The sequence below is a fragment of the Ammospiza caudacuta genome, chromosome 30 (assembly GCF_027887145.1).
Source record: "Ammospiza caudacuta isolate bAmmCau1 chromosome 30, bAmmCau1.pri, whole genome shotgun sequence".
NCBI lineage: Eukaryota > Metazoa > Chordata > Aves > Passeriformes > Passerellidae > Ammospiza > Ammospiza caudacuta.
This window is the reverse complement of record NC_080622.1, coordinates 5184012-5210801: the sequence shown is the minus strand read 5'-3', so window position 1 is coordinate 5210801 and position 26790 is coordinate 5184012. Positions and strand designations below refer to the sequence as shown.

The following is a 26790-nucleotide window of genomic DNA, read 5'->3' as shown; positions in this document are numbered from 1 at the left end:
CTATTTCTATTTATATTTATATTTATATTTATATTTATATTTATATTTATATTTATATGGATGTGAACTGCTCGTATTGGTCCAAGGGAGGTTCCAAACTCCAAAAATGGGAGCTGAAAACCACGGAGGAATTGTGGCTTCAGATCAAAGAAAGGATTCCTGCAGGACAGAAACCACAACAAAGCCACGTCCTCGTGGTCCAAGCAGAGCCGGACACTCAGAGCTGACCAGGAAAACCTGGATTCGTTCCTGATGGAGAATTCCCGGAAAAAGGAAGAGGTTTCACCCTCTCTGCTCCTTCCCCCATGTGGGGCACAATTACCCAAGAGCTCCCAAACTTCCTGATTCCTTTTCGTGTCGAAATTATTTGGACCCCTTTCTCCTGACCACAAAAACCACCTGGGTGGGGCCGTTTCTCCGAGTTCACAAGAAACCACAATTTTTAATAAAAAAAATTAAAATATTCTGGCTCTGACCCCTCCCTGTGGGACCGGGCTCCGTGTTGGTGTCACCAAGGCTGGGCTTTATTTTGTCCTGGTCCCTCTGAGCTCTGCTGGAGCCAGCAGGGCCAAATTGGCCTTTTTGGATTTTTTTTGTGTCATTATGAGCCCCCTAAAAGCCCTGAGCAGATTTTTAATTACTTTAATAATTAATCTTCTGTTTTTGGGTTTATTTTGTGTCACAACGAACCCCTAAAAGTTTTGAGCAGATTTTAATGACTTTAAAAATCCATATTCTGTTTTTGGAGGGTTTTTTTTGTGTCACTATGAACCCCTAAACGTGATAGGCAGGTTTTTAATTACTTTGAAAAATCCATTTTCTATTTTTGGGGTTATTTTGTGTCACAACAAACCCCCAAAAACACTTAGCAGATTTTTAACGACTTTAAAGATCCATCTCCTGGTTTTATGAGGACTTTTTCAGTCTGTGTGAGGTAAGGAGTCGAATGGGTGAGAAAGTCGCACGTGGTTGTTGGAGGAAGTTTATTTTTGGGTGGCAGCCCGGCTGGTTGTGCAAGGGCTGTGCCTCACCCGTCCCGGTCACCTGAGAGTCACCAGGGCCACATTCCCGCTGCTCTGGGGACAGGTGACAGCCCCGGGACCCGCGTGGGGACACCCAGAGGTGACAAAAAGCTCCAGGAGCTGATAAACTTCCTCCAGCCCCGTGTGACTTGCCCAGGAATTCATGCCCTTGTTCCCAGATGTTCAAAAACTCCCAAAACCAGGAATTCCCTTTTTTTTTAGGTCACTAAAAAGATCTGCTCAGCACCTTCATGGGCTCATTGTGACACAAAATACCCCAAAAAAGAGAAGGTGGATTTTTTAAGTCATTAAAAATCTGCTCAGTGCTTTTAGGGGTTCATTGCAGTGCAAAAAACCCCCACAAAAATGGAGATGGATTTTAAAAATCATTAAAAATCTGTTCAGTGCTTTTAGGGGTTCATTGTGACATGAAATATCCTAAAGAACAGAAGATGGATTTTTAAAATAATTAAAAATCTGCTCAGCACCTTCATGGATTCATTGTGATACAAAAAAACCCCAAAACCAGAAGAGTATTTTTTAAATGATTAAAGATCTGCTCAGCACTTTTATGGATTTATTGCGGCAACCCCGAAAAACAGAAGATGGATTTTTTAAGTCATTAAAAATCTGCTCTGCGTTTTTAGGGGTTCATAGTGACACAAAAAACCCAAGAAACAGAGGATGGATTTTTTAAAGTCATTACAGATCTGCTCAGCACTTTTATGGGTTCATAATGACACAAAAAAACCCCAAAAGGCCAATTTGGCCCTGCTGGCTCCAGCAGAGCCCAGCCTTGGTGACACCAACACAGAGCTCAATCCCACAGGGAGGGGTCCAGGCCTAAAGATTTTAATTTTTTTTATTAAAAATTGTGGTTTCTTGTGAACTCGGAGAAACGGCCCCACCCAGGTGGTTTTTGTGGTCAGGAGAAAGGGCCCCGAATATTTCGGACACGAAAATGAATCAGGAAGTTTGGGAGCTCTTGGGTAATTGTGCCCCACATGGGGGAAGGAGCAGAGGGGGTGAAATTTTCCTTTAATTATGGAATTCTCCATCAGGAATTAATCCAGGAATGAATCCAGGCCCTTCCTGCTCGGAGCTGAGGGACAATTTGTCCCTGATGATCCCGAGGAGAGCTGAGAGGGACCAGGACAAAACCATGCCCAACCCTGGTGACACCAACACAGAGCTGGGACCACAGGGCAGGGTGAGAATTGGAGTTTTTAATTTCAAAAATTACAATTTTGATGATAATGAGCTGCACCCACCACAAAAGGTGATTTGTTTTCCTGTTTTCCCTCAGTGAATCGAAATTCAGACCCAAAACTTGGCCAAACAACCCCAAAATCTGGGTGGATGAGGTGAAACCGCAGAACTGGAGAATCCCATGGAAAACCTGTCCCAAATCCAGGTTTTTTACGACCAACCCCACCCCAGTGAGCTCCCCAGAGATGGGAAACCCCCCCTGGAAAACCCATCCCCACACATCCAGAACTCCAATCCCCACAAACAGCCCCGGGGCTGGGGCTGCCGCTCCGAATGCCACGGGAGGATTAATTATCCCGAGGTAATTACCCTGGGAAGCTGACATGGAACCACTCATTGTCCGGGATGAGTCGGCGGCTCCGACTCACTCCGGGAGGGCCACGGGGCTTGCGGGACCCGGCGGCTCCTGCGGCGGCCCCATAAAAGCTCCGGCGGAGCCGGGACGCTCCGGTCGCCTCTGGAAGCTCTTCCCGCCCCCGGGAGTTGGGTGAGTCCCGTCCCTGAACCTCTGGAGAAGTTCCAGGGGGGAATTTTCCTGATTCCCAGAGTGGGGATGGGATGGGTGGGCTGGATCAGGGAGGATTCCCCATCACAAGAGGTTTCCAAGGTGAGGTTGGATGGGGTTTGGGATTGGGGATGGGCTTTGGGGAGATCTGGGGTGAGTTTGGGTAAATACCAGCTCGTTTTGGGGTTGGATTGGTGGATTCCAGGGAAAGATCTGGGGTGTTTTTAGGAAAAATACCGGCTCGTTTTGGGGCGGAATTGGTGTTTTCCAGGGAGAGAACTGGAGATGTTTTAGGAAAAATAACACCTCAGTTTGGGGCGGGATTGGTGGATTCCAAGCAGAGATTTGGGGTGGCTTTGAAGAAAATACCATCTCTTTTTGGGGTGGGATTGGTGTTTTCCAGGGAGAGATCTGGGATGGTTTTAGCAAAAATACTGGCTTGTTTTGGAGTGGGATTGGTGGATTCCAGGGAGAGAACTGGAGAGGTTTTAGGAAAAATAACATCTCAGTTTGGGGCAGGATTGGTGGATTCCAAGCAGAGATTTGGGGTGGCTTTGGAAAATAGCAGCTCATTTTGGGGTGAGATTAATGGATTCCAGGGAGACATCTGGGGTGATTTTAGGAAAAAAATAGCACCTCAGTTTGGGGTGGGATTGGTGGATTCCAGGGAGAACATTCCCTGCAAGAAAAAGTGGTGGGAAGGGCTTTCCATCAGGAGCTGGAGCGACAGGGAAAGGGGGAATGGAGTAAAAGTGAAAGTGAATGAATTTTGGTTGGGTTTGGGAAGGAATTGTTCCCTGTGAGAGTGAGCAGAGCCTGGCATGGGATGTTCCATGGATTTCCCATCCCTGGAATTGTCCCAGACCAGGTTGGAGCCACCTGGGATGGTGGAAGGTGTCCCATGGCAGGGGTTGGGTTGATCTTTGCTGTCCTTTCCAACCCAAAGCACTCTGGGATTCTGGGATTACGAAATCCAGATTTATTCCTGATTTTCCCATATAAAAAATGCAAATTGGGAGAGGATTTTAAAATGGATTGGTTGGAATTTCTGTGCTGGAGTGGGAGAGGATTTTTGGGGTTCGCTGCTGAGTGCCTGAACCCCAGATTTGCTCCTGAAAAAGGGGAGTTTGGGAGTGAGGGAAGTTTTAATTAATGAATGAATTAATTTAATTAATTGGGGTTTTTTTGCATGACATGGTCCCTGAATGTCCCCAGCCTGGCTTCAGAGTTAAAAATGAGGGGTTGGGTCCCTCAGGAGCTTCTGGGGCCATGATGGGACAGTGGCACAGCTGGGATGTGTCCCCAAGGTGTGGGGACCTCACCTGTCCAGGTGTCCTTGGATGTCACCAAATGGATGGGGAGGGACCCTAAAATTCCTCATTCCAACCCCGTGGTGTCCTTCAAGTGTCCCCAAGATGTTCCTGAGACCTCCACCAGCTGGGGCTGTGACACAGCTGGGACACGTCCCCAAGGTTTGGGGATGAGGCTCCCTCAGGTGCCACCAAACTGTTGGGTTGGGACCTCAAACCTCGCCTGACTCCAACCCCGTCCGTGTCCTTCCAGTCCTGCCACGTGTCCCCAAGATGTCCTGCCAGCTGCACCAGTACCTCCCTCCCCTCTACCAGGACCCCTTGGCGCTGTCCCCTGGCGTCCCCTTCCCGCCTCAGCGGTGGCACTCCACCACCTGCATCCCCCAGGCCGCGCCCGGCCAGGTGGCGCCCCTGCAGCGGGCCACGTCCTCCAGCGCGTGCCACCAGCAGAGCGTCACCCAGGCCGTGCCACCCCACCAGCTCCACGGACCCCTCCCGCAGCAGCAGATCGTCCCCAGGCGGGTGACAACGTGCGCGCCACCGCAGCAGCGCGTGACCGGCGGCGCGGGCGTCACCTGGAGCGTGCCACACCAGGTGGGGGTGACCCAGTGCGTGCCACAGCAGCTGCGGGTGCCACAGCACTGCCCGCCCGTCCCCCGGCAGCAGAAGGTCGTCCCCAGGTGTGTCACCACCTGCGTGCCGCAGCAGCGCGCGACGGGCGGCGCGGGTGTCACCGGCGTCACCCAGTGCGTGCCGCAGCAGCTGCAGGTGCCACCGCCCCAGTGCGTCCCCCAGCAGCAGAAGATTGTCCCCAGGTGTGTCACCACCTGTGTGCCGCGGCCGTCGTTTGTCACCAAGGGCGTCCCACCGCAGCAGAGTGCCACCAAGTGTGTCCCCCAGCAGTGTGTGACCAGCGTCTGTCCCCAGCAGGGTGTCCCCACGTGTGTCACCACCTGTGTGCCCCAGCAGCGGGCGGCCCGGGGCGTGTCCTACCAGTGGGTGACAGCGCCCGTCCCCCAGCAGTGGCAGAGTGTCACCGCCGGTGTCCCCCAGGAGTGGCACGGCAGGTGTGTCACCAAGTGTGTCCCGCAGCAGTGTGACACCGGTGGGGCCAGCATTTGTGTCCCGCAGCAGCAGCAGAGTGGGACAATTTGTGTCCCACAGCAAAGCGTCACCAAGTGTGTCCCTCAGCAAAGTGCCACCAAGTGTGTCCCCCAGCAGATTGCCACTAAATGTGTCCCCCAGCAGTATGGGACAATCTGTGTCCCCCAGCAAAGTGCCACCAAGTGTGTCCCCCAGCAGATTGCCACTAAATATGTCCCCCAGCACTACGGGACAATCTGTGTCCCCCAGCAGTGTGTGACCAAGAGTGTCACTCAGCAAAGTGCCACCAAATGTGTCCCCCAGCAGAGCGTGACCAAATGTGTCCCCCAGCAAGGCATAGCCAAGTGCGTCCCCCAGCAAAGCGCCACCAAAGGTGTCTCCCAGAAATATGGCACAGTTTGTGTCCCCCAGCAAAGTGCCACCAAGTGTGTCCCCCAGAAAAGTGTCAAGTGTGTCCCTCAGCAGTGTGGCACAATTTGTGTCCCTCAGCAGAGTGTATCCAAGTGTGTCCCCCAGCAATATGGGACAATTTGTGTCCCCCAGCAAAGTGCCACCAAGTGTGTCCCCCAGCAATATGGGACAGTTTGTGTCCCCCAGCAGTGTGTGACTAAATGTGTCCCCCAGCAAAGTGCCACCAAGTGTGTCCCCCAGCAATACGGGACAATTGTTGCCCCCCAGCAGTGTGTCACTAAATGTGTCCCCCAGCAAAGTGCCACCAAGTGTGTCCCCCAGCAGTCCGGTGGAGTGAAGATCTCCAGCCATGCCAAGAAATACTGCTCGGCCCCCAAGTGGCCCTGGTGACCCCCAGGGCGTGGGACGAGGACAATCCCCGGGAATTTGGCCACAATTCCCATTTTTTTTTAAGCCCTGACTCCCACAGGGTCCCCAAAGAGCAATTCCCCAAAATGTCCCTCCTGAAGTTTTTATTCTTTGGTTAAGATAAAAACCACAACTTGAAATGAAACCTCTTCAAAATAACGAAAGTTCTAGCGGGGTTATTTTATAAATACTTCATTAAAAAGGTAATTAATTAAATTCTTTATGCTGAAGATGTGCACTGGAAACAAACTTTATTTACAGAAATATATTAATATTTACATATATATATATCTATAAACTTAAATAAACGTTGTTGCCTGACCTCGGATTAAAATATTGAGTTTCTGCCTCTTGGTGTTTTTTATTTAATTAAAGAAATATTTATTTAATATTACTATGATTATTTTAAATTAACATTACACATATTTAATATTATTATATTTATTTAACATTACATCTTTATTTAAGATGAAATATTTATTTAATGGACATATTTATTTATGAAAATTATTTATATTTATTTAGAAAAATATTTAATGGAAATAATTATTTAATGTTAATATTTATTTAATATATTTGTTTAATATTAAATAATTATTACATATTAAATTTTATCTAATATTAAATATTTATTTATTAAAAATCCAGCAAAATCCAGGCTGGATAAAGCCGCGGCTGAGCCCCATCATTAGGAACATGAGCAGGAGCTCACGAGGTGACCCGAGGGACAGGAGGGTGTGGCCGGGCTGGGGACGCTGTCCCGCATCTTGTCCTGCCTCGGTGACCTCCTGGTGCCACCTGGAATTGTCCAAGAGCTCCTGGGAGTGTCGGGAGCTCCCGGTGCCTCCTTTTCCTCCGAGTTTGGGGTTTTATTTCCAGCAGGGAATGTGGAAAATCTGGTTAGTCCCACAATCCGACACTCCGGATTCCCCGAAAACTGAGGGGGAAAATCCTGGACTGGTTTGGGCTTCAGGGACCTGTTGGATTCACTTAAAATCAGAATAAAATCCTGGAATGGCTTGGGTTTTAGGGACCTGTTGGGATCTGCTAAAAATTGGGATAAAATTCTGGAATGCTTTGGGTTTCGGGGACATCAAAATCACCCCATTCCATGGGCAGGGACATTCCCCTGTCCCAGATGGCTCCAATCCCGCTCTGGACATTCTCAGGGATGGAGAATCCATGGAATCACCTGGGCCAGGGAAGGATTTATCCCTAAAATGGCATCCAAACCAGCCCAGGGAATTCTGGAACGGTTTGGGATGGAAAGGAACCTTAAATCCCAAAAAATCCCACCCCAGTTCCATGGGCAGGGACCTTCCCCTATCCCAGGTGGTTCCAGGGGTGGGAAATCCATGGAATGACCTGGGACCCTCACAGGGAACAATTCCAACCCAAAATCCCACCCAAATTCCCCCTCTGTTCCCCTGACCCCATTCCCCGTGTCCTGTCCCTGCAGATCCTGGGGTCTCCACATTCCCAACATTCCCAAAATTCCCAAAATTCCCAGTCCCATCTCACGGTGGCCTTGTGGCTTTTCCCACGGAACCTTCCAGAAAATCCTCCTTTGGTGAGTGGATCCCGGATTTTGGGGTCACCGGGATTTGGGGATGTTTTGGACGGGGTTGGCCCTGACTCAGCCGTGCCTCAGTTTCCCCAGCGTTTAATTGGGAATAATGAACCCCCCCCTCCCAATTTCCCAGGAGCCTCTGGGAGATGAAAGGGCCTCGCAAATGTTAATTAAGGACATTGGGGTGTTAATTAAGGACGCTTTTAATGCCAGGTCACCACGTTAATGCCCCGCTCCCTGCGCTGGGCACACACAACCAGGAATTAGGAGCTCTCCTTGATCCCAAGCTTCCCAAGGAATTCCCATAAAACCCGGCCTAAGCTGCGCTCTGACGCCTGTTTATTCCCAGAATTCCAGGTCAGGGAATTCAGCATTAAAAAGTTCAGGGTGTTGTTGTTGTTGTTGTTTTTATTCAGGGCAGGGAGAATCCATAAAAGTGAGAGGAATTTGGGATTTGCCTTCGGGTTCCTCCCTTAGGCCCTTGGAATGTCGGGATCCGCCTGGAAAAGCGGCGCCGGCGCCCCTGGGATTTCCTGTGCAGCCGGGAAATTAAAGGGAAATCACGGGGCGGCCTCCGGGCCCCTGGGAAAGCAGGAAATAAAACAGGAGATTTAGGTCGTGGAGCTTGATGTTCCAAATATTCCAATATTCTAATGTTCAAATACTCCAATATTCAAATAATCCAAAATCCATATAATCTAATATTCAAAAACTCCAATATTAAAATGTTTAAATATTCCAATATTCCAATACCCCAACATTCCAAAACTCCAATATTCAATTATTCCTATACTCAGATAATCCGATATTCCAATATCCAAATATCCCGATATTCCAACATTCTGGTATTCAAATATCCAAATATTGCAATATCCAAATAATCCAATATCCCAATATTCCGAAATTCCAGTATTCAAATACCCAAATATTCAAATATCCAAATAATCCAATATCCCAATATCAAAATATCCCAATATTCCATAATTCCAATATTCCAAAACTCCAATATTCCAATATCCAAATATTCCAATATTTAAATATTCCAATATTTAAATATTCCAATATTTAAATATTCCAATATTCCACTTATGGTCACATTTCCAAGGCCCCAGGAGCGTTTTCCCAATTTTGGGAATTTCAGGAATTCTGAGCAGGGCCCAGAGTTGGATTTGATCCTTTCCAAGGAGGTTTTCCATGGTAATTCCCTTTTTTTTTTCAGGCACCTCACCTGAATAAACTCAAAAGTGTCGGATTCATATAAAAGGGACCAAAAACCCCCAAAACACCCCAAAATCCCAAATTCCAGGCCCTTCCCTGCTGCAGAAGTGACTCTCTCACAGTTGGCATTCTCAATCCTGCTCATTTTCCCTGGTTTTGTTTTTGTGGGACAAACAGGGAGCAAAGGAGCAGGAAATGGGAATTTCGGGGTTTTTGTGATCGGGAATTTTTTGGGAGCCGTCCCGATGATCCCTCCTGGATCCCCGGGAAGGAATCCGCGTGTCCCACTAATTATGGGATGCCCCGAGTCCTTCCCGGATGGGTTTTCAAAGGGATTCCTGCCCTCAGCTCCCCTGGGAATGAGGAATTCCTTCTTTTCCCTTGGCTGGGCTCCACTGGGATTTTAAAAAAAATTTTTGGGGTTATTTTGGGGAGTAGAATGGGTAGTTTCAATTGGAATTTCAGGAAAATTTGGCATCCCTGAGAATCCTCGATTTTCCAGGGTTATTTATTTAGTTGGTTGGGTTTTTTTTTTTTTTTTTTTGGTTTTATTTCGGGGGTGGAAAGAATTGTTTTGGCTGGAATTTTGGGAATATTTGACAACCCTGAGAATCCTCGGGTTTCTGAGGTTTTGGAGATTTTTGGGTTTTTTTGGGGGGGAATAGAAAGTCTGTTTCAGATGGAATTTTGGGAAGATTTGGCATCCCTGAGGATCCTCAGTTCTTCAGATTTTTTGTTTGTTTTTTAGGGGTTTTTAGGGTTTTTTTTGGGGGGAATGGAAAGGGCTGTTTTTGCTAGAATGCCAAGAAAATTTGGCACCCCTGAGGATCCTTGACTCTTCAGATTTTTTTGTTTGCTTTTTGGGGTTTTTAGGGTTTTTTGGGGGAGCGGAAAGGACTGTTTCAGATGGAATTTTGGGAAAATCTGTCACCCCGGAGGATTTCTGATTTTCCAGGGTTGTTTTTTTTTCTGGCCCAGCCTCTCGGGTCCCGGTGATCCAGGACATCCCTGGGAGCCGGAGCCACACGTGGCCGGGTTTGGGGTGCAATTAAAGCCAAACCCAACCTCCCCAAATTTCCCTGGGGCATTCCCGGGCTCCATAAAAACCCGGCCAGCCCCGGCCTTTCCCGGGCGCTTCTCTCCGGCTCTTCCCCCTCATGAGCTGGGTAAGTTCTGGAACTCCCAAAATTCTCCTTTTTTATCCCCGAATTCTCCTCCACCGTTTTGGGATGCGCGGCTCTTCCGGCGGGAGCTGCGTTGAGGAAAAATGGGGAAGAAATTCTATAGGGAATGGGATTTTTTTGGGGGGGGGTTTTCCTGCTTTTTTTTTCCCGGTGGGTTTTGGTTCCATAAATCTGGATCCCAGCAGGAATCGGTTGTGGGATGGGAAGAGCCAAGGCAGTTCCTCCAAAAGAACCAGAGGAATTCCCTGCTGCTTTAATGGAATTTTAAACAAATTAATTTATTTTTTTTCCCGACCAGAACAAGGAACTGATGGAATTCCCGACGGGAAAAATCCCGAATTCCTAAAAAAATTCCCGGCTAAACCCCCTAAAAACGAGTGGGAGGTGCAAGCAATCTCCTTACTTAAGAGGCGTTTTGTTCTCGTGTTGCGGTAATTGCTACCTTTGTCTTCCCGGCGTTGTTTTTATTGGACAATGATTGTTTTGATTGTGATGATAACGAGTTTTCCTAATGAGCCGGGCACGTGACTCCGTCCTGGTTTAGGATTTGGGAAGACGAAACCTTAAATTCTGGAATGATCAGAATTCGGGGTGCCGAGAAAATGTACAATTTAATTCTTATTATTTTTTTACAATTTACTATAGAGGTTTTTTAAATGCTTTACTCTCTCAAAAAATATTGTAATATTGACAATTTTTGGTCAAAATAATCCTATTTAAACCTGGGAAATCTCTCTAAAACTGGAGTTTTTCTGGCGTGGGATATTTTTCCCCGCGGTTTCCAAGGAAAAGGGAAACTTTTCAGAGGAGAAAAGTGGTGCAGCACCGGGGGCTGATTTATTGGGTGTAATTCTCCCAAAATCAGCAAAGCTGAAGCCATTCCCAACCCTGCGTCCTGCTCCGTGTCCCTTCCAACCCCAAATCTGGGATATTTTATCCACGCGGGGTTTTGCCTCGGTTTTTCCCTTTCCTCCACCAAATATTTTGCTGTATTTCCTAAAAAAAAAATCGGGATTTGCCCTCAGAGCTTGCCAGGGCTGCCCCTGCCCCATTCCAGACCTCAAATCTCCGTGGGATTTGAGCTCCGGAGAGCCCCAAACCTCTCTTGAGCCTCGGCGTGGCTTCGTGGCCGCACCCGGTTATTACCGAGGGGACACACCCGGAATTTTGGCTCCTCTTTCATCCCAACTTGAAAGGGCGACCCAGGGAGGGCCCCGAGGTGCTCGGGAGGGGAAGGGCCGCGGTTTGCAGGGCGGCACCGACCGGCCCGGCTGAAAATCCGGATTTTTTCAGGCTTTTGAGAGAGCAGAACCGAGGACGGGATTTTTTTTTTTTTTTCCTCTACCCTCCCAAACACGCCCAGCTTTGAGTCACGGGTGAGAAGGAGAGCGGGGCGAGGTTTTGGTGCTGAATCATTGTTTTCAAAACCAAAAACTCTACAACTTTGTGAAAGTTGTAAAGCCGGTATTTTTATATGGACGCATGTGGAGATTACTCTCTTTAAAAGACATGCGTACCTCTGGGAACTTCAGGTCTTTTTTTATCTTTTTAAAAAATATATATGGGTACAATTTCACAATAGGCTCATGCATTTTAATTTTTACGAATTTCGCGTGACATTTGCCGCTAAAGTCCTTCTTTATCAGAAAGAATTCCTAGGTCAGGCTGAGCTGCTCTCTGAGCAGTCTCTGTCTTTATCACCCTCTCTCTCTCTCCCTTATCTCTGTCCTTCACTGGAGCAGTTTCTCTGAACCCAGGCTTTGCAGTCAGGCTAAATAGCGATGTTTTCTAACCACAGACTCAAAAAATGTACATTTCACCTAAATCGAAATGCATTTCTACTCTGGAGAGTTTCTACTCTGGAGAGTTTCTACTCCGGAGAATTCCTACTCTGGAGAATTTCTACTCCGGAGAATTTCTACTCCGGAGAATTTCTACTCCGGAGAATTTCTACTCTGGAGAATTTCTACTCCGGAGAATTTCTACTCCGGAGAATTTCTACTCCGGAGAATTTCTACTCTGTCTCATCACCCAAAAATTTAAAAAACAATCGCTGTTTTCTCTCCCGCAGCTCTGAGCCCCGCTCCGCCATGCACTACCCCGGCGAGCGCTGCCTGCCGGGCCCCAAATTCCTCCCCGAGTTCCTCCCTCCGTGCCAGGCGCACCCCGAGCCCTTCGCCAACACCTGCCACCCCCTGAGCATCACCAAGGGCCCCGCGCCGCGCTGGGGACAGAGCTGTCCCCAAGCCGCCCCCGCCGTGTCGCTGCTGCCGTGCCAGCCGCTGGTGCACAAGTGCCTCCTGCTCTACCCCGAGCCCTGCGAGACCACCCGGCTGCTGCCCGGCCCGAGGGTCTCCGCTGTCCCCCAGACCCCGAGGAGCGACAAGAAACGCGCGGCGCGGAGCCTCCCGCCGTGCGCCCCGCGCTGCCCCGAGCCCGGCCGGCTGCGCTTCCCCCCGTGCGGCATCCGCGGCTCCTCCGCGTCCTGCCGGGCCGAGTGTCGCCCGCGCAAGGCGGCCGCGTGTCCCCGGCGCCGCCCCGAGCCGAGCGGCGGCTGCTACTCGCTGCCCCTCCGCGGTGCCACCGAGTGCCCCCCGCAGCAGAGCGTCACCCGCTCCTTCCTGCGGGAGCAGCTGCCCGGGGCGGTGCCCCCGCACCGCTGCTCCAAGGGGTACCCCACGCAGGAATTCGGCGCGGGGTGCTACTCGGAGCGGCAGCTGAGCGTCACCAGGGTCACCGAGGAGCGTCCCCCGCTGAGGGCGGCGGCCAAGGGGTCGCCGCAGCTCGAGGGGAGCAAGGGCAGGAGCTGCTCGGCGCAGCACCTGAGCAAGTCCCGCTGTGGTCACCATCATCATCATCACCACCGCGGTACCCCGAGACCCTCCCGGCTGGTCCCGGCCGGGGCCAAGCGCTCCGGGCACTCCAAGAAAAGCCGCAGCGCTTCCAAGTGGCTCTGGTGAGGGAGGGCTGGGGAAAAGTTGGGAACGCCGCGGGGATGGAGCCCAGGGGTGGGGGGATTGACATGGGGTGATCCCCCCTCCTTGGGGTGATTCCCATGCGGTGATCCCCCCTCCCTGAAGCCCAGATTTGCGGTGATTTCCCCTCTCCATAGCGCTCAGGTTTGGGGTGATGCCCAAGGGGTGATCCCCCCTCCTTGGGGTGCAGGTTTGGGGTGATTTCCCCTCCTTGGAGCCCAAATTTGGGGTGATTTCCCCTCCTTGGAGCCCAGTTTTGGGGTGATTCCCCCTCCTTGGACCCCTGGTTTGGGGTGATTTCCCCTCCATGGAGCCCAGATTTGGGGTGATTCCGCCCTGCCCTTGGAACCCAGGTTTAGGGTAAGACCCCTCTGTGGAGCCCTGATTTGATTTGGGGTGATTTCCCTTCCTTGGAACCCAGGTTTGGGGTGATTTCCCCTCCTTGGAGCCCCGGTTTGGTTTGTGGCGATCCCCCCTCTTTGGAGCCCAGTTTTGGGGTGATTTCCCCTCGTTGTAGCCCAAGTTTGGTTTGGGGTAATTCTCCCCTCCATGGAACCCAGATTTGGGGTGATTTCTCCTCCTTGGAGCCCAGGTTTGGTTTGGGGCGATCCCCCCTCCATGGAGCCCAGATCTGGGGTGATTTCCCCTTCTTGGTCCCAGGTTTGGGGTGATCCCCCCTCCACTCCCAGTCCTGCCCCCCCAAGCCTGGTTTTCCCCCATATCGTTCCCGTGTTCAGCTCACAGAGCAAATCCCCCATTTTTATTCGACCCCAAATTCGGATTTTCCAGCACCAGGAAGGTTTTGGGGAGAGGTTGAGGAGCTCTGAGCCACTCGGAGCCTCACCCCAACACCTTCGTGACAACGTGTGCACCCTGTTTTTATGTTGTGGGATCAATTCCACTCTGGTTGTGCCACTCACATTAAACCCAGGTTACAGCTGATTCCTGCTCTCTGCCTGAATTATTTTCCATCTTTTTAAACAGTTTTTAATTCCTGCTGCTGGGAAAAAACCCTTTCTCACTGCTCCTTTTGGGTAAAATAAGGGAAATAATCACAATTTTAGTGCTGGGTTCACTACCACGGATTTACTGGGGGGAGGGATGATGTTCCTCAGGAATTCCTTCCCAGTATCGAACCTCAACTTCCTCCCAACGAGCTGAACCCATTCCCTTTTCCCTGGCATTCCAAACACTTGGAAAAATAAAAATTTCTCTCCAATTCCCTTCAGCCCCGTCAAGGCCGCAGTGGGGTTACCCCAAAACTTCTCCAGGTTGAATATTCCCAATTCCCTCAGCCTTTCCTCCCAACAGGAGGAGAAAAAAAATAAAAGGGGAATAGGGGGTGGATCAGCAGGAAAATTAAATTGTAAAAATCTGAGCTCCTGATTCCGTGAGTTTGCTGCTGATAATGGAGCCGTGTTGAGAAGATAAAATAAAAATGCGGTGCCTCAAAGCAGCGAATTTTTGCCGTAATTTCGCCGTCTCCACACGAGGAGGATGCTCGGGCTCTCCTGCTCCTCTGTCCCGCCCTCATCCCGAGGTTTTCCGGGTGGGATTTCCCTTGGAAAAGTCACGAGATCGGGAAAAGACGGCGGGGACCCAACAGCGCCGTGGGGCGGTGCTGCCGCCTGGTGGCCACAGAGGCGAACTGCGCCGGGATCCCATTATCCCAAAAACCCCATTCTAGAATCCCAAAAAATTCCATTCCTAGATCCCCAAAAATCCCACCTTCATTCCCAAAAGTCCCATTACAGATTCCCAAAAAACTCCATTCCCAAATCCCCAAAACTCCCATCCCCATCCCAAAAAAATCCCATCCTCATCCCAAAAAATCCCATTCCCTTATTCCAAAAAATCCCATTCCCAAAGGAGTTCCTGCTTCCAGGAATCAAAGGGAATCAAAACTCCCACCTGATGCCAGTGTACAGGAGGCAAACTGATATAATATATTCCAAATAATCTATTAATTATAATCATAAATAATCCTATTCCAATCTGAAATCATAATCCCGATAATAAATCTCGATGGGAAAGAGGGATTCAAACCCTGAATTTATTTATTTTTTTTAAACTCTGTGAGAAGCTGGGATTGTCTTTTGGGACACAATGAGGGAAATAATCCTGATAACGAGGTTCCCACGCAACAAATCACCTCGGGAATGTTTGCGAGTGATTTATGCATGCAAAGCGTTTTGTCCTTGTGATATAAATAACAAATGATCCCAGGAAAACCCCTCGGGGCTCGGGGCAGCTCTGGAATACTCCTTCTGCATGGAATAAATCCCACAAATAAACAGGATGTTGTTCTCCCGCCTAACTCCGGGGGATTTGCATATTCATGAAGCAAAACTCTCGATTTCTCCTCAAAAATCACCTAAAAATTGGTTCCGGCTATGCCTGGGGGAATTCCCAGGGGCAGGAATGGATTTTTGGGAATTTCCACTGGAATGGATTGTCCAGGGAATGTTGGGATCTCCCTCAGTGGGGATATCCCAGAGAAATCCTGAAAATCCCGTGCCAGATTTGGGATCCCTTCCCGACTGAAGAATTCCCAAATTTCCCAATGAATTCCATAAAATTCCCAATTATGTCCATAAAACACCAATTCTGGAATTCTGGGATTCTCTCAGCTCCAGGGATTCACCCAAATCCTCAGAAAATCAGCAAAACTCCATGAAATTATTCAAATTTCTCCAGCTTCTGCAGGATTGAATTTTTCCCCTCATATTTTAATCTTTAATGTTTAATTTTTTTTAATTAAACGTTTTTATTTACCATAAACTTTTGAAACTTTTAAATTAAACTTTTAACTTTTTAAAAAATAATTTTTAAACTAATTTTTTTAAATTGAAAAAAAATTTTTTTAAATGTTTAATATTTAATGCCTTAAGGCATTTTTAGCCCAAGGAAAAATTGGGATGGGGCTTTGAGTAAGGAAGCATCCCCGTCCCTGGAAAAATGTTGGAACAGGACGAGATTTAATCCCATACCCACCCAAACCATCCCAGGGTTGAAAATCCAGGCAGAAATGGCAAAATCCCCTCCAAAATTCACTTTTCCTGCAAAAACCCCCCAATGGGAATACGGGGATGCAACAAAAATTACCATTCCCATTCCACTTGAAAAATTCCCATGGAAAAGGGAATGATGCGGGTAAACAACCCCGAAATAATTAGCAGTAATTAAGATTATTACACATGAGGGGAAGGTAATTAAAGCCTCGCGCCCAAAGGCTGCCTCAGCTTCCTGGAAGTTCCGGAGTTCTTATAAAACTCCAAGGATTTGGGGCTCCCCCGGACATTCCCGGCCATTCCCTCCTGCAATATTGGTAAGTCCCTTTGCCTTCCATCCCATAATTTGGGGAAAATGGGAAATCAAAAGAAATAATTGGGAAAATGAAATAAATAATGGGATAATGAAATAAATAATTGGGGTTTCACGGGAATTCTGTGGCTCCAAAAATTCCAAAGGGAGATTCCATGCTGGGAATTATTTTGTTGGGTATTTGGGGTGAGTCAAGGCTTAAAAATTCTTCTTAAAATAAAAAAAAAAAATTCTGCTGGGATGTTGTTACTATCAATTAACTGTCAATAACAATAAAAGTCACTTTAATTTTGATTCCGGTGGAATTTGTTGTGAAATCATGGAATGCTTTGGGATAGAAGGGATTTTAAAGCTCAGGATGCTCAGCAATATTTTATCCACCTTTTTCCATTAAAAATCAGAGAAAACCTGGATTTTCTCTTTTATGTCCCCCAAAATTTTATTATTCACAAATCAAATTTATTTTCTATGGGATAAAAAGGGAGGAAAATCTTTTTTCCTCCTTATTTTCCCACCAGAATAATCCAAATCGAGCCCATTTTCCCTACATGTTGTTTCTCCCAATTTCCAACCAAGGAGTTTCTTTGGTGCAAAATCCCCATTTTTGTAGCACTTTTGGGAAGAAGAAACTCCAATTCTGTTATCCCACCCAAAAACTTTGGGAATTTTCTAAAAAAGCATTTGATCTCGATGGAAATCCCCATCAGATAATTAATGGGAATCCCCTGGACTTTTCCAGAAGAATCTTTGGAGAAAAACCAGGAATTTTATGAATTTGAGAAGTTCAAGCCAACACCTACCTCTGAAGAAGCCTCTGGAAGAGTCTGGATTTCTGCAGGGACAAAAATTCCAGGGATTTTTTTTGGGAATCGTCCGCACCCCACAGCTTTGAACCCTGCCAGGTAAATCCCAGGAGAAATTCTGGAATTAATTCCACGAGAATGTGGATTCAGGGTCCAGGGGGAAAAAAAGGAATTTGGCACCAAAATTCCCTGTGAAATTCATGTGGAGGGAAGATTTCTCCAGAATTCCAGGGATTTTGGAGCTTTCAGCGCTCCGGACGCGGATCCGGGAACGATCCCAGGCTCTGGAATCTGCTCTGGGTAATTATCCCAGGGAGGGATGGGCAGGCTGAGATAAACAAATCACCTGAGAAGGGATGGAAAATCCTGGAATCAGGGCCTGGAAAAAGTCAGGGTGGGGTTTTTTGGGGAGGTTGAGGTGGGTGGGGAAAAGGGGAAACTGAGCTGGGAGTTCATTTTCAAAGTAACATCTAAAAAGGTCAATGATTTTTTAAAAATTGCAATTAAGAAACTGGATTTTAAGAATACAGTGAAAATCTAAAAGAATTTTAAAAACTGAGGTTAAAAACATGAGTGAAATTTAAAAATTACAATGAAAATTAAATACAATTTTAAACAATGGAAACTGAATTTGAGAAATACAATGGAAATTAAGTAGAATTTGAAAAATAAAATTAAAGAATGGAATAATTTTAAAAAGGGAAATATTTAATTAAAGATACAATTAAAATTGGATTAAATTAAATGCAATAAAATAAGAATAAAGATTAAGTAGAGCAAGGTCTTTTCCCCACCGGGATTTTCAAATAAAGAGGAATCAACGTTCTAATTCCTGAATATTTTCAGAATTTGAAAAATAAAATTAAAGAATGAAATAATAAAAATGAGAAATATTTAATTAAAAATACAATTAAAAATTGGATTAAATTGAATAAAATAAAACTAAACTAAAAATTAAGTAGAGCAAGGTTTTTTCCCACTGGGGTTTTCAAATAACGAGGAATGAGTGTTCTAATTCCTGGATATTTTCACTGTCCTGGCTCCAGGTTCTCCCTGGTTCCTCCCAGAATGTGCTCGGAATTCCAGGGGCCGTGTCCGGCCCCGGCGGCCTCCGGCTCCAGCCAGCCCTGCGTGGTTTCCTGCGGCGCTTCCCGCGTCATCATCTTCCCTCCTCCCGTGCTCGTGACATTCCCGGGGCCCATCCTCAGCACCTGCCCGCAGGAGACCGTGGTGGGATCCTCGGGAATTCCAGCGGGATCCTCGGGAATGCCAGAGGGATGCTCGGGAATGGCACTGGGATCATCAGGAATGGCGCCGGGATCCTCAGGAACCTCCCTGAGCTCCCACAGAGCGCCAATCCCGCGTTCCGGAGCTTTCATCCCAAAATTCACCTCCAGGCCCATCTCCGGCATGGATGAGACCCTGCTGGGATCCTCGGGAATGCTGGAGGGGGGAGCAGGGACATCCCGAAGCTCCCTGAGGTCCCACGGGGCGCCAATCCCACGTTCCGGGGGTTTCGTCCCAAAGTTGGGCTCCCGGCGAGGGTCGCGCTGCTCCTACATTTTCACTTCCCGTTGGATCCATCCCTGCCGGAGGAGCAGCTTTGGGAACCAGCAGCCGGCTGGGGATGGGAGCCAGGAGCAAATTCCAGATGCAGAAAAGCCGGGAACGGAAAATCAGGAGGCAGCAAAGGAAGAAGAGGAGGTCTTGGAAGTGTGACGCGGATCTGACCCCGATCCAAAGGCTCTGGAGACTCCTCCAAAGCAGATTTGGGAATTTGAGTTCAGCTTAAGTTGGGTTTTTTTTAAGGTTGGGTTTTTTTCCCCCTCAGACATTCCCAAGCAGTGCTATAAAGCCATTAAATAACAATTTCAAATTTTGGGATAACCTGACACTCGGAATCTGGTTTGTGGGAGCCATTCGTTGTTCTTCTGTGGTTTTCCAGAAAAATCAAGATTGGGGAACACCCCAAATGTCGTCAGATCTGACAAAGCCTTTGCCTGCCAGGCCTAATTGGGCCTGGCTTAGCTTTTATGGGAATTACTCACCAGGAAATTCCCTTTTTATTTGGATAAACACGAGCACGATCCCATCACTGCTTCCCAGATTTCACTTTCACCACAGAAAAGCCAGGAAAGGGAATAAACCAATCTCCTTATATTTAATTTTAATACAAAAGAAAAAATATTTGTGGAAAAAGTGTTTTTTAATATAAAAATTAACCCAGTAGGAAAGTTCAGCCACAAAAGTGTGGATTTTCCACCTTGGAAGTGTCCAAAGCCAGGTTGGATTGGCTTGGAATAACCTGGGATATCCCTTGCCCATGGATCTGGACGATCCCACCCAAACCATTCCAAAATTCCACGATAAAAGTGAAGAATCTTCACCCGGACCTATGTCCTTTACCCTATAATATTTTATTTTATTTTATTTTATTTTATTTTATTTTATTTTATTTTATTTTATTTTATTTTATTTTATTTTATTTTATTTTATTTTATTTTATTTTATTTCTATTCTTGTTCTTTCCCTTACCATTAAAATTACTCTGCATTATCACTGTCGTTTCCTGGTTTTCTTTTCCAGGGAAATTCTCCTAATTGGGAAATCTGGATGAATTCCAAATTCCTGAGGTTTTTTTGGGACCGGGGAGGTTTGAGAGCTGCCCTTGAATGATTGGAATTTTGGGATTCCTCACCAGCCTCAGGGTGGGCTCCTCCCTCTGTGGGAGTTCCCTTCAGAGGGAAAAGGGTTTATGGAAAATTTTTCAGGTTCATTTAAACAACTAAACAGGCAGAAGGAAGAATCCCAACCTCTGAGGAGCCTTTTTCCCATGTTTTTGCTGGATTTCACCTTTTCTGTGTCCACTGTCCTCACCTGGGCATCCATGTGGGAAACAGGAATTTTTTCCATGCTCCCAAATCCCCCCAAACCTGTTCCTGCTGAAACAATCCCCTCAAATATTCCCCACCCATCCACATTTAAAATATAAATTTTCCCATTTATTTTCCCTTTATTTATAGGAATTCCCACTTTGGAGGCTGGCATAAATCCCTGTTTTTACCCCATTTGTGCGTGCCCCACTTTCCCCGTCCCACTCCCGTTCCCGATCCCAACGCTGGTGTAACGATCCCAACATTGATGTAACCATCCCAATATCTCAGAGGATCAGCCCATGAGCCGTGGGCAGCTCACGGATCCCACATTTCTCGTTTGGCTCTTGGGGAAAAGGTTGGGAAAACTCCGGCAATGAGGTCACGGGCGGGGCGGACCCCACGACCTCGGCGTTGACTCATCGGCCCCAGCGGCTCCACCCCACCCAGCTCCAGGGGTTGGACAATCTCCAATCTCCAGTTCCACGCGGGGCTCAGGAAGAGGAGGAATGGGAATTATTCCTTTTTTAGGTTTTTGGTTTTTTTTTTTTCCTTAAAGGAACATCCCAGAGTTGTTGAGGTTGGAATGGATCTCCAAGGTTGAGTCCCGGCTGTGCCCGATCCCACGCCAATGTCCAGGGATTCCTTGGACACTTCCAGGGGTGGCCACTCCAAACCTCCCTGGCCACCCTTTCCAGGAGGGATTTTCCCAAATTTCCCACCCTGAGCCTTCCCCTGGCACAGCTCAAGGCCGTTCCCTCAAGTCCTGTCCCTGTTCCCTGGGAAAATACCCCAAATTCCCCCTGGAAGACCCCAAAATTCCCTCCTAGATTCTCCTCACTGAGGATTTTTGGGGGAAAACCAGCTTTTCCACCAAGAACTCAGAGCTGGATCCCTTTTGGATCAATCAGATCCCCTTTGTATCAATCTGATCCCTTTTGGGTCAATCTGATCCCCTTTGGATCCATCTGACCCCTTCTGGATCAAGCTGATCCCTTTTGGATCCAATTGATTGGAATTTTTTGTTCGAGTCCATTCCGTGTTTTTTTTTCTTCCCATCAGTACTTCAAGCAACCCTCAGCATTCTCCACTCATCTGTCTACTACTACTACTACTACTACTACTACTATTATTATTACTATTATTATTATTATTATTATTATTATTATTATTATTATTATTATTATTATTATTATTTGCAGCCCAGAAAACCAAGGGCGCATCAGGAAACCCTGGATTTTTTCTGCCAATTTGTCTTTTCCCCCCCTTTTCCCACCTCCCACAAACCCATCCCACCTGTTTCTCCCCCAGAACTCCCATATTTTTTACGGCCTTGCATGGAGAGCTCGGCTGTTCCTCCTCCTCCTCTGATCTTCACAGAATCCCGCGATGGCTTGGGATGGAAAGGACCTCCAGGATGATCCAGATCCCTCATTCCCATCCCACAACTCCTCCTCTCAGGCCTTTCCCTTTCCCCTCTCCTGGCCCAGTAAAACACTCATTTATTGGGGGCAATGTGGTGCCCAAAAGTGACCCAACGTGCCCAAGGGTTCTCCGTGCCGAGGGTGGATCTGAGGCTGGGGCACACCCCGCTATTAATGGGGTTATTCCTGATAACCTGTCATTAAATCCCCAATATTGCACGGCAGCAAAATCTGGGATGAGGTCAGGGAGATCAAGGCTTGGCCCAGGGGAAGGGATGGGGATGCTTTTCCTCCTTAAATCCCTTTTTGGGCCCAAAAATCATAAAATCATGGAATGGTTTGGGTTGGGAAGGTCCCTAAGGCTGCTTTTCCTCCTTAAATCCCTTTTTAAGCCCAAGAATCATAAAAACCTGGAATGGTTTGGGTTGGGAAAGTCCTTAGGGCTGCTTTTCCTCCTTAAATCCCTTTTCAGGCCCAAGAATCATAAAATCATAGAATGGTTTGGGTTGGGAAGGTCCTTAGGGCTCCTTAAATCCCTTTTCAGGCCCAAGAATCATAGAACTTGGAATGGTTTGGGTTGGGAATGTCCTTAAAAATAATTTTTTTTTCTAATTCCTTTCCATTTTCCCAGGATGCTCCAACTTTCTCTGGGAAATCCATTCCAGGGCCTCCCCACCCTCACAGGGAACCATTTCTTCCCTAAACCCAACCTAAATTTCCCCTTTTTCAGCTTGAACCCATTCACCTTTTCCCATAACCACAATTCCTGGTGAATTCCAGGGGCAAGGAAAACCCTGGAATTCCTGACAGATTTTTATTCAAGCTGAATCTTTGGCCTTGTTGAGCTGGACTAATCAGTGCTGTACAAATAATTGCAGCTGGAAAAAATTCCAATATTTCCTCTGGATAACAAAACTCTGCCTTTTTTTTTCCCTGAAAAAATTTCCTTTTCCTTCCTTAAATCCAGCTACAAATTCATTTTACAGCATTTTGTGCCACCAGCTCCGGGTTTAATCCTTGAAGGAACTCAGAGGAAGCTGCCAGATTTTCTTGCTGAGACGAGCAGCTTTAATGAGGCAATGAAGGCAAATGAAGATTTAATTAATATCTTTCTCATTAATGGATGATTAAATTGGATCTTAGCGCCACGCCTGGGTGAGCCATAGGGTGATACAGGAATGGGAATGTTGGCTCATTCCACAGGCGCTAATGAAATAGTAAAATTAATTATTTGCAAGGGCGGGACTTCTAAGATGCCCCAAATAACCCCAAACTTCTCCCATGAGCTCCCACCCTCCTGAGGAGCAGATCCCACAGCTCTTTAGAATCCCAGAATCCCGGAGGCTGGGAAAGAATTCCAAAACGTTTGAGTCCAAGCTGTGTCTGATCCCACTTGGACACCCAGAATTCCCATTCCTTTTATAAGTTTTTCTTTTTTTTTTTTCCCTAAAGGAACATCCCAGTGTTGTTGAGGTTGGAAAAGATCTCCAAAGTTGTGTCCAAGCTGTGCCTGATCCCAGACCAATGTCCAGAAATTCCTTGGACATCTCCATAACTCCAACCCTCCCTGGGCAGCCCCTTCCAAGGCTTTTTCCATTTTCCAGGAGAGATTTTCCCAAATTTCCCACCCTGAGCCTCCCCTGGCACAGTTGGAGGTCATTCTGTGCCCATTCCCTGGGAAAAGATCCCAAATCCCCCCTGGCAGATCCCAAGTTCCCCCTGGATCCCCCTTTTCTCCAGGCTGAGCTGCCCCAGATCCCTCAGGATTTTCCATTCCCCTTTCCAGCTCTTCCAGCCCCATTCCCATCCCTGGCCATGCTCCAGCTCCTCAGGGAAGGTCAAAATCTCCTTCTCCTCAATCTTCTGGTGGTTTGGGGTTGGGCTGAGCCATATCAGAGCTCCTTCACCCAATCCTGGGGGCTCCAGGGCCTCAAAAAACCTCTGGGGACTCTTGGGGATGGTTCTGTGCCTGACACTTGGGGTTCCCTTCCACCTCGGGATATTCCAAGATCCTGGGAAGTCCTGGAGGTGACCCTGACCTGGAGAAGGCGTTTGGGTGGTGGCCCCAGAGGGACACCTGGCCCAGCTTTTAACCAGACCCAAATCACACTCAGGCACTCCAGGCTTCCCCCTTCCAGGGCTGCAATTCCACCTTGCCTCGAGTTTTATCCAAGGGAACTACAGAGCATTAGCTGGGTTTTGTTTCCAAGATGAAAGATTCCCGGGAAATTGGGGTGCCGTCATTGTTCCTGAGCTCCCAGCAAAATCTTGTTGGGTGGCGGGGAAGAATTCCGCAGTTCCGGAGTTATTTGTGTGTTTAATTCTTTAATCATCACCTTTGGTGGTGCTGGAGGTAAGAAGTGTCCCCAAACCTCTCCACGAGAGAGGAAATCCAAGTGGAAATGTGTTTTGTCCTTTAATTCTTAGGGATGAGGCCGAGATGTCAGTAAGGAAATGGGAGGCTGCGAAAAAAATTTATTTTTTGTTATAGGGTCAAGAATCACATCAAGGGGAATCACATCAGAAATGGGCAGAAATTAACATAAATGGACATAAATGGGCAGAAATTAACATAAATGGACATAAATTATCAGAAACGTCCATAAATGGGCAGACATTTACATAAATGGACATAAATGGGCAGAAATTAACATAAATGGACATAAATTATCAGAAACGTCCATAAATGGGCAGACATTTACATAAATGGACATAAATGGGCAGAAATTAACATAAATGGACATAAATGGACAAAAATGAACAGAAATGGACATAAGTTAACAGAAATTACCAGAAAAGGACAGAAAGGAACAGAACTGAGATCCTGCTCTGGTCTGAGCAATAAAACAAATAATTAATGAGCAGTTGGTGGTGATTTCATTTAATCCCATATTTCCCCTTCAATCTCACAATTATCCAATGAAAAAACACCCCAAAACATCATCCTTTTAATTGGAAATTGGATTCCAGGTGGGAGCCCAGAGACTGCTCCAAAACTGAGATTCCAGGATCCAAACCAGCCTCAACTTCAGGCAATAATTCCCAAATTTCTGCCTGTTTATTTTCCTGCTGGGTGGTGTTGGCTGCTCCCTTCCAAGCCTGGAACTGCCCCGATAAAATCTGGGGGAAAATGAGGGTTGAGAATGGTGCTCTGCCCCTATCTGGGATGATGACACCAATGATTTCCTCTCTGCCAAGCGGCCTCGGAGCCCAATTTGGAAAATTATAGGGAAGAGCAAAGCAGCTGCAGCAGCTTCCTCTGATTTCATCTCCGTATGCAAAGCAGCCGGGAAGGATCAGAGCGGAGCCCTGGAATTCCTGAAGCCAGAAAATCAATTTACGGGCCACGACAATAACAACAACATCAACATCAACAACAACAACAACATCAGCATGCCAGGAAAAAACAGGATGAGGAATGTCCCAGGTAAAATCTCTGGAGTTGGTTTATTTGAGGTGAGTCTGGAGCTCCTCAGCACAAAGTGCTGCTCTTTAAAGTTTGTTTTTTTAATGTATAAAAATATGTTGCTTTGTTGGTTTTTTCCCCCTGAAAATCCTTTGCAAAAAAAAGCAACAATTCCTAATTTTTTAAAAATTGAATTTATATTTCCAGAAGAATTTCTCTTCCAGCTGGGAAGGGAGTTTATCTCCTTCGCTTATCTCTTAAGGAACTCTTTGATCTGAGGCAGGTTCAGAGCTTGTGAAAGGAGCTTTGGGGCTGTGCCAGGAGTTTGCGTTTGAGAGCTGAATTTTTTTGGAAGGATGTCCGTGGAATATCAGGGCTGCAAAATTCCACAAAAGAAAAGATCCCATTAAAGCTTCCAGGGGAAAAAAAAATCCAATTCCAGAAACCAAACCCCAGGGATTTTTTGGGCAGATTTTTGTTTTAAAATTTTCTCTCCTCCAAGACAATGGGACGAGGTTCTTATGGACTTTTTTCAAATATTGGGTTTGGTAACTCCTGGAATTGCCTCAGCTGTCAATCACTGTAATTAATAGGTGCTCTTAATTGCCACAAATTAAGTGAGTCAGACTGTTCTGTGCCGCTCATGTGTCTCCTCTGCTCATTAGATTGATTCCAGAGCCATGAAATGTAAATAAAACCATTTATTTGGGGCTTTGTTTTTGTGTTTTCCTTTCGTTTTAATACTTCACCACAACTGAGAAGGAAGAGTTTGGTTTTTTTAATGTAAATGTAAGCGTGGAAATCACATTATCAACATTTTCCAGGCCCTGGGGACTTTTTTGAACTGAATTTGTGGGCCTGGACTTGAAGTAATGCTTGCTCTGAGTCCTCTAATCCTAAACTAAATTCCTCTCCTCATCTTGGCCTCTAAAAAACAGATCCCCAAAAGAAAATTTAATTTTTCCCAGATTTTAGTATTTTTTGGGTGTTTATTCTGAAGGGGATAACCCCTGAGATGAGGAATTGCAGATAAAATATAAAATCCTGGGCAGGTGCCCTTTTTTAGCTGAATTTCTGATGGAATTCTTGTCCAGGAAATGCTTTGGCACCTCAAATTTCCTACTTGGAATGTGAAAAGGAAATCCTCTGTTCAAAGGACAGCTCCAAAGACAGAAATTCCATAAAAACCCATAGGGTGAACACAAAGCAACCACACAGACACAGAGTGAATATTTTAGGGAAAATCCACCTGTTTTAGGGCAAATCCCCCCCAGCAGACAGAGGGATTCCCAACAAAGGTCCTGGAAGGGTGAAGCACCTTGCCTGGGCCTGTGTGGGCCTGGGAATTCATGTTCTAAGTCAGAAATTCCATAAAAACACACAGGATGAACACAAAATCAATATTTTAGGTAAAATCCCATTGTTTTAGGGAAAATCCCCCTCAGAAGACGGAGGGATTCCCAACAAAGGTCCTGTAAGGATGAAGCACCTTCAGCTCCCTGGTGTAGGCCTGGGGATTGTCCCGTATCCCCTTGTGGGGCTGGGAATTTATGTACCAGAACAGAAATTCCATAAAAACACACGGGGTGAACATAAAGTGAATATTTTAGGGCAAATCCCCCTCAGTGGATGGTGGGATTCCCAACAAAGACTCTGGAAAGGTGAAGCACCTGTAGGCCTGGGGATTATCCCACACACCTGTGTGTGTGTGTAATTTAGAAGTCAGAAATTCCATAAAAACCCATGGCATGAACACAAAGTGACCACTCACACACAAAATAAATATTTTAGGGAAAATCCCCCTCATTTTTTAGGGAAAATCCCCCCCTCCATCCCCCAGGCCGGAGAGATTTCCAGCAAAGGCCCAGGAAGGGTGAAGCAGCTGTGTGGGACTGGGAATTATCTCCTAATCCTAAGGCGTTATCAAAACAGTTGCAACAAGGGGAGGCAGGAGCAGGGAAAACATTCCATTTCACAAGGGCTT

General features: G+C 46.9%; 2 protein-coding genes across 2 annotated transcripts; both read left to right on the top strand.

Moving 5' to 3' along the window:
- The first annotated feature begins 4379 nt into the window (after positions 1-4379).
- Positions 4380-6149, top strand: LOC131569497 (keratinocyte proline-rich protein-like). The gene has a single exon (XM_058821707.1). It carries the CDS (start codon positions 4380-4382, stop codon positions 6009-6011), a length of 1632 nt encoding a protein of 543 aa, XP_058677690.1. The 3' UTR covers positions 6012-6149.
- A 3797-nt stretch (positions 6150-9946) lies between these two features.
- Positions 9947-14394, top strand: LOC131569621 (DBF4-type zinc finger-containing protein 2 homolog). The gene is made up of 2 exons (XM_058821859.1): positions 9947-9983; positions 12073-14394. Exon 2 carries the CDS (start codon positions 12092-12094, stop codon positions 12959-12961), a length of 870 nt encoding a protein of 289 aa, XP_058677842.1. The 5' UTR covers positions 9947-9983; positions 12073-12091; the 3' UTR covers positions 12962-14394.
- Positions 14395-26790: the final 12396 nt, after the last annotated feature.

Bases quoted from the DNA above. Each gene is read 5' to 3' on its own strand.
- LOC131569497 (XM_058821707.1), top strand. From the start codon at position 4,380: ATGTCCTGCCAGCTGCACCAGTACCTCCCTCCCCTCTACCAGGACCCC.
- LOC131569621 (XM_058821859.1), top strand. From the start codon at position 12,092: ATGCACTACCCCGGCGAGCGCTGCCTGCCGGGCCCCAAATTCCTCCCC.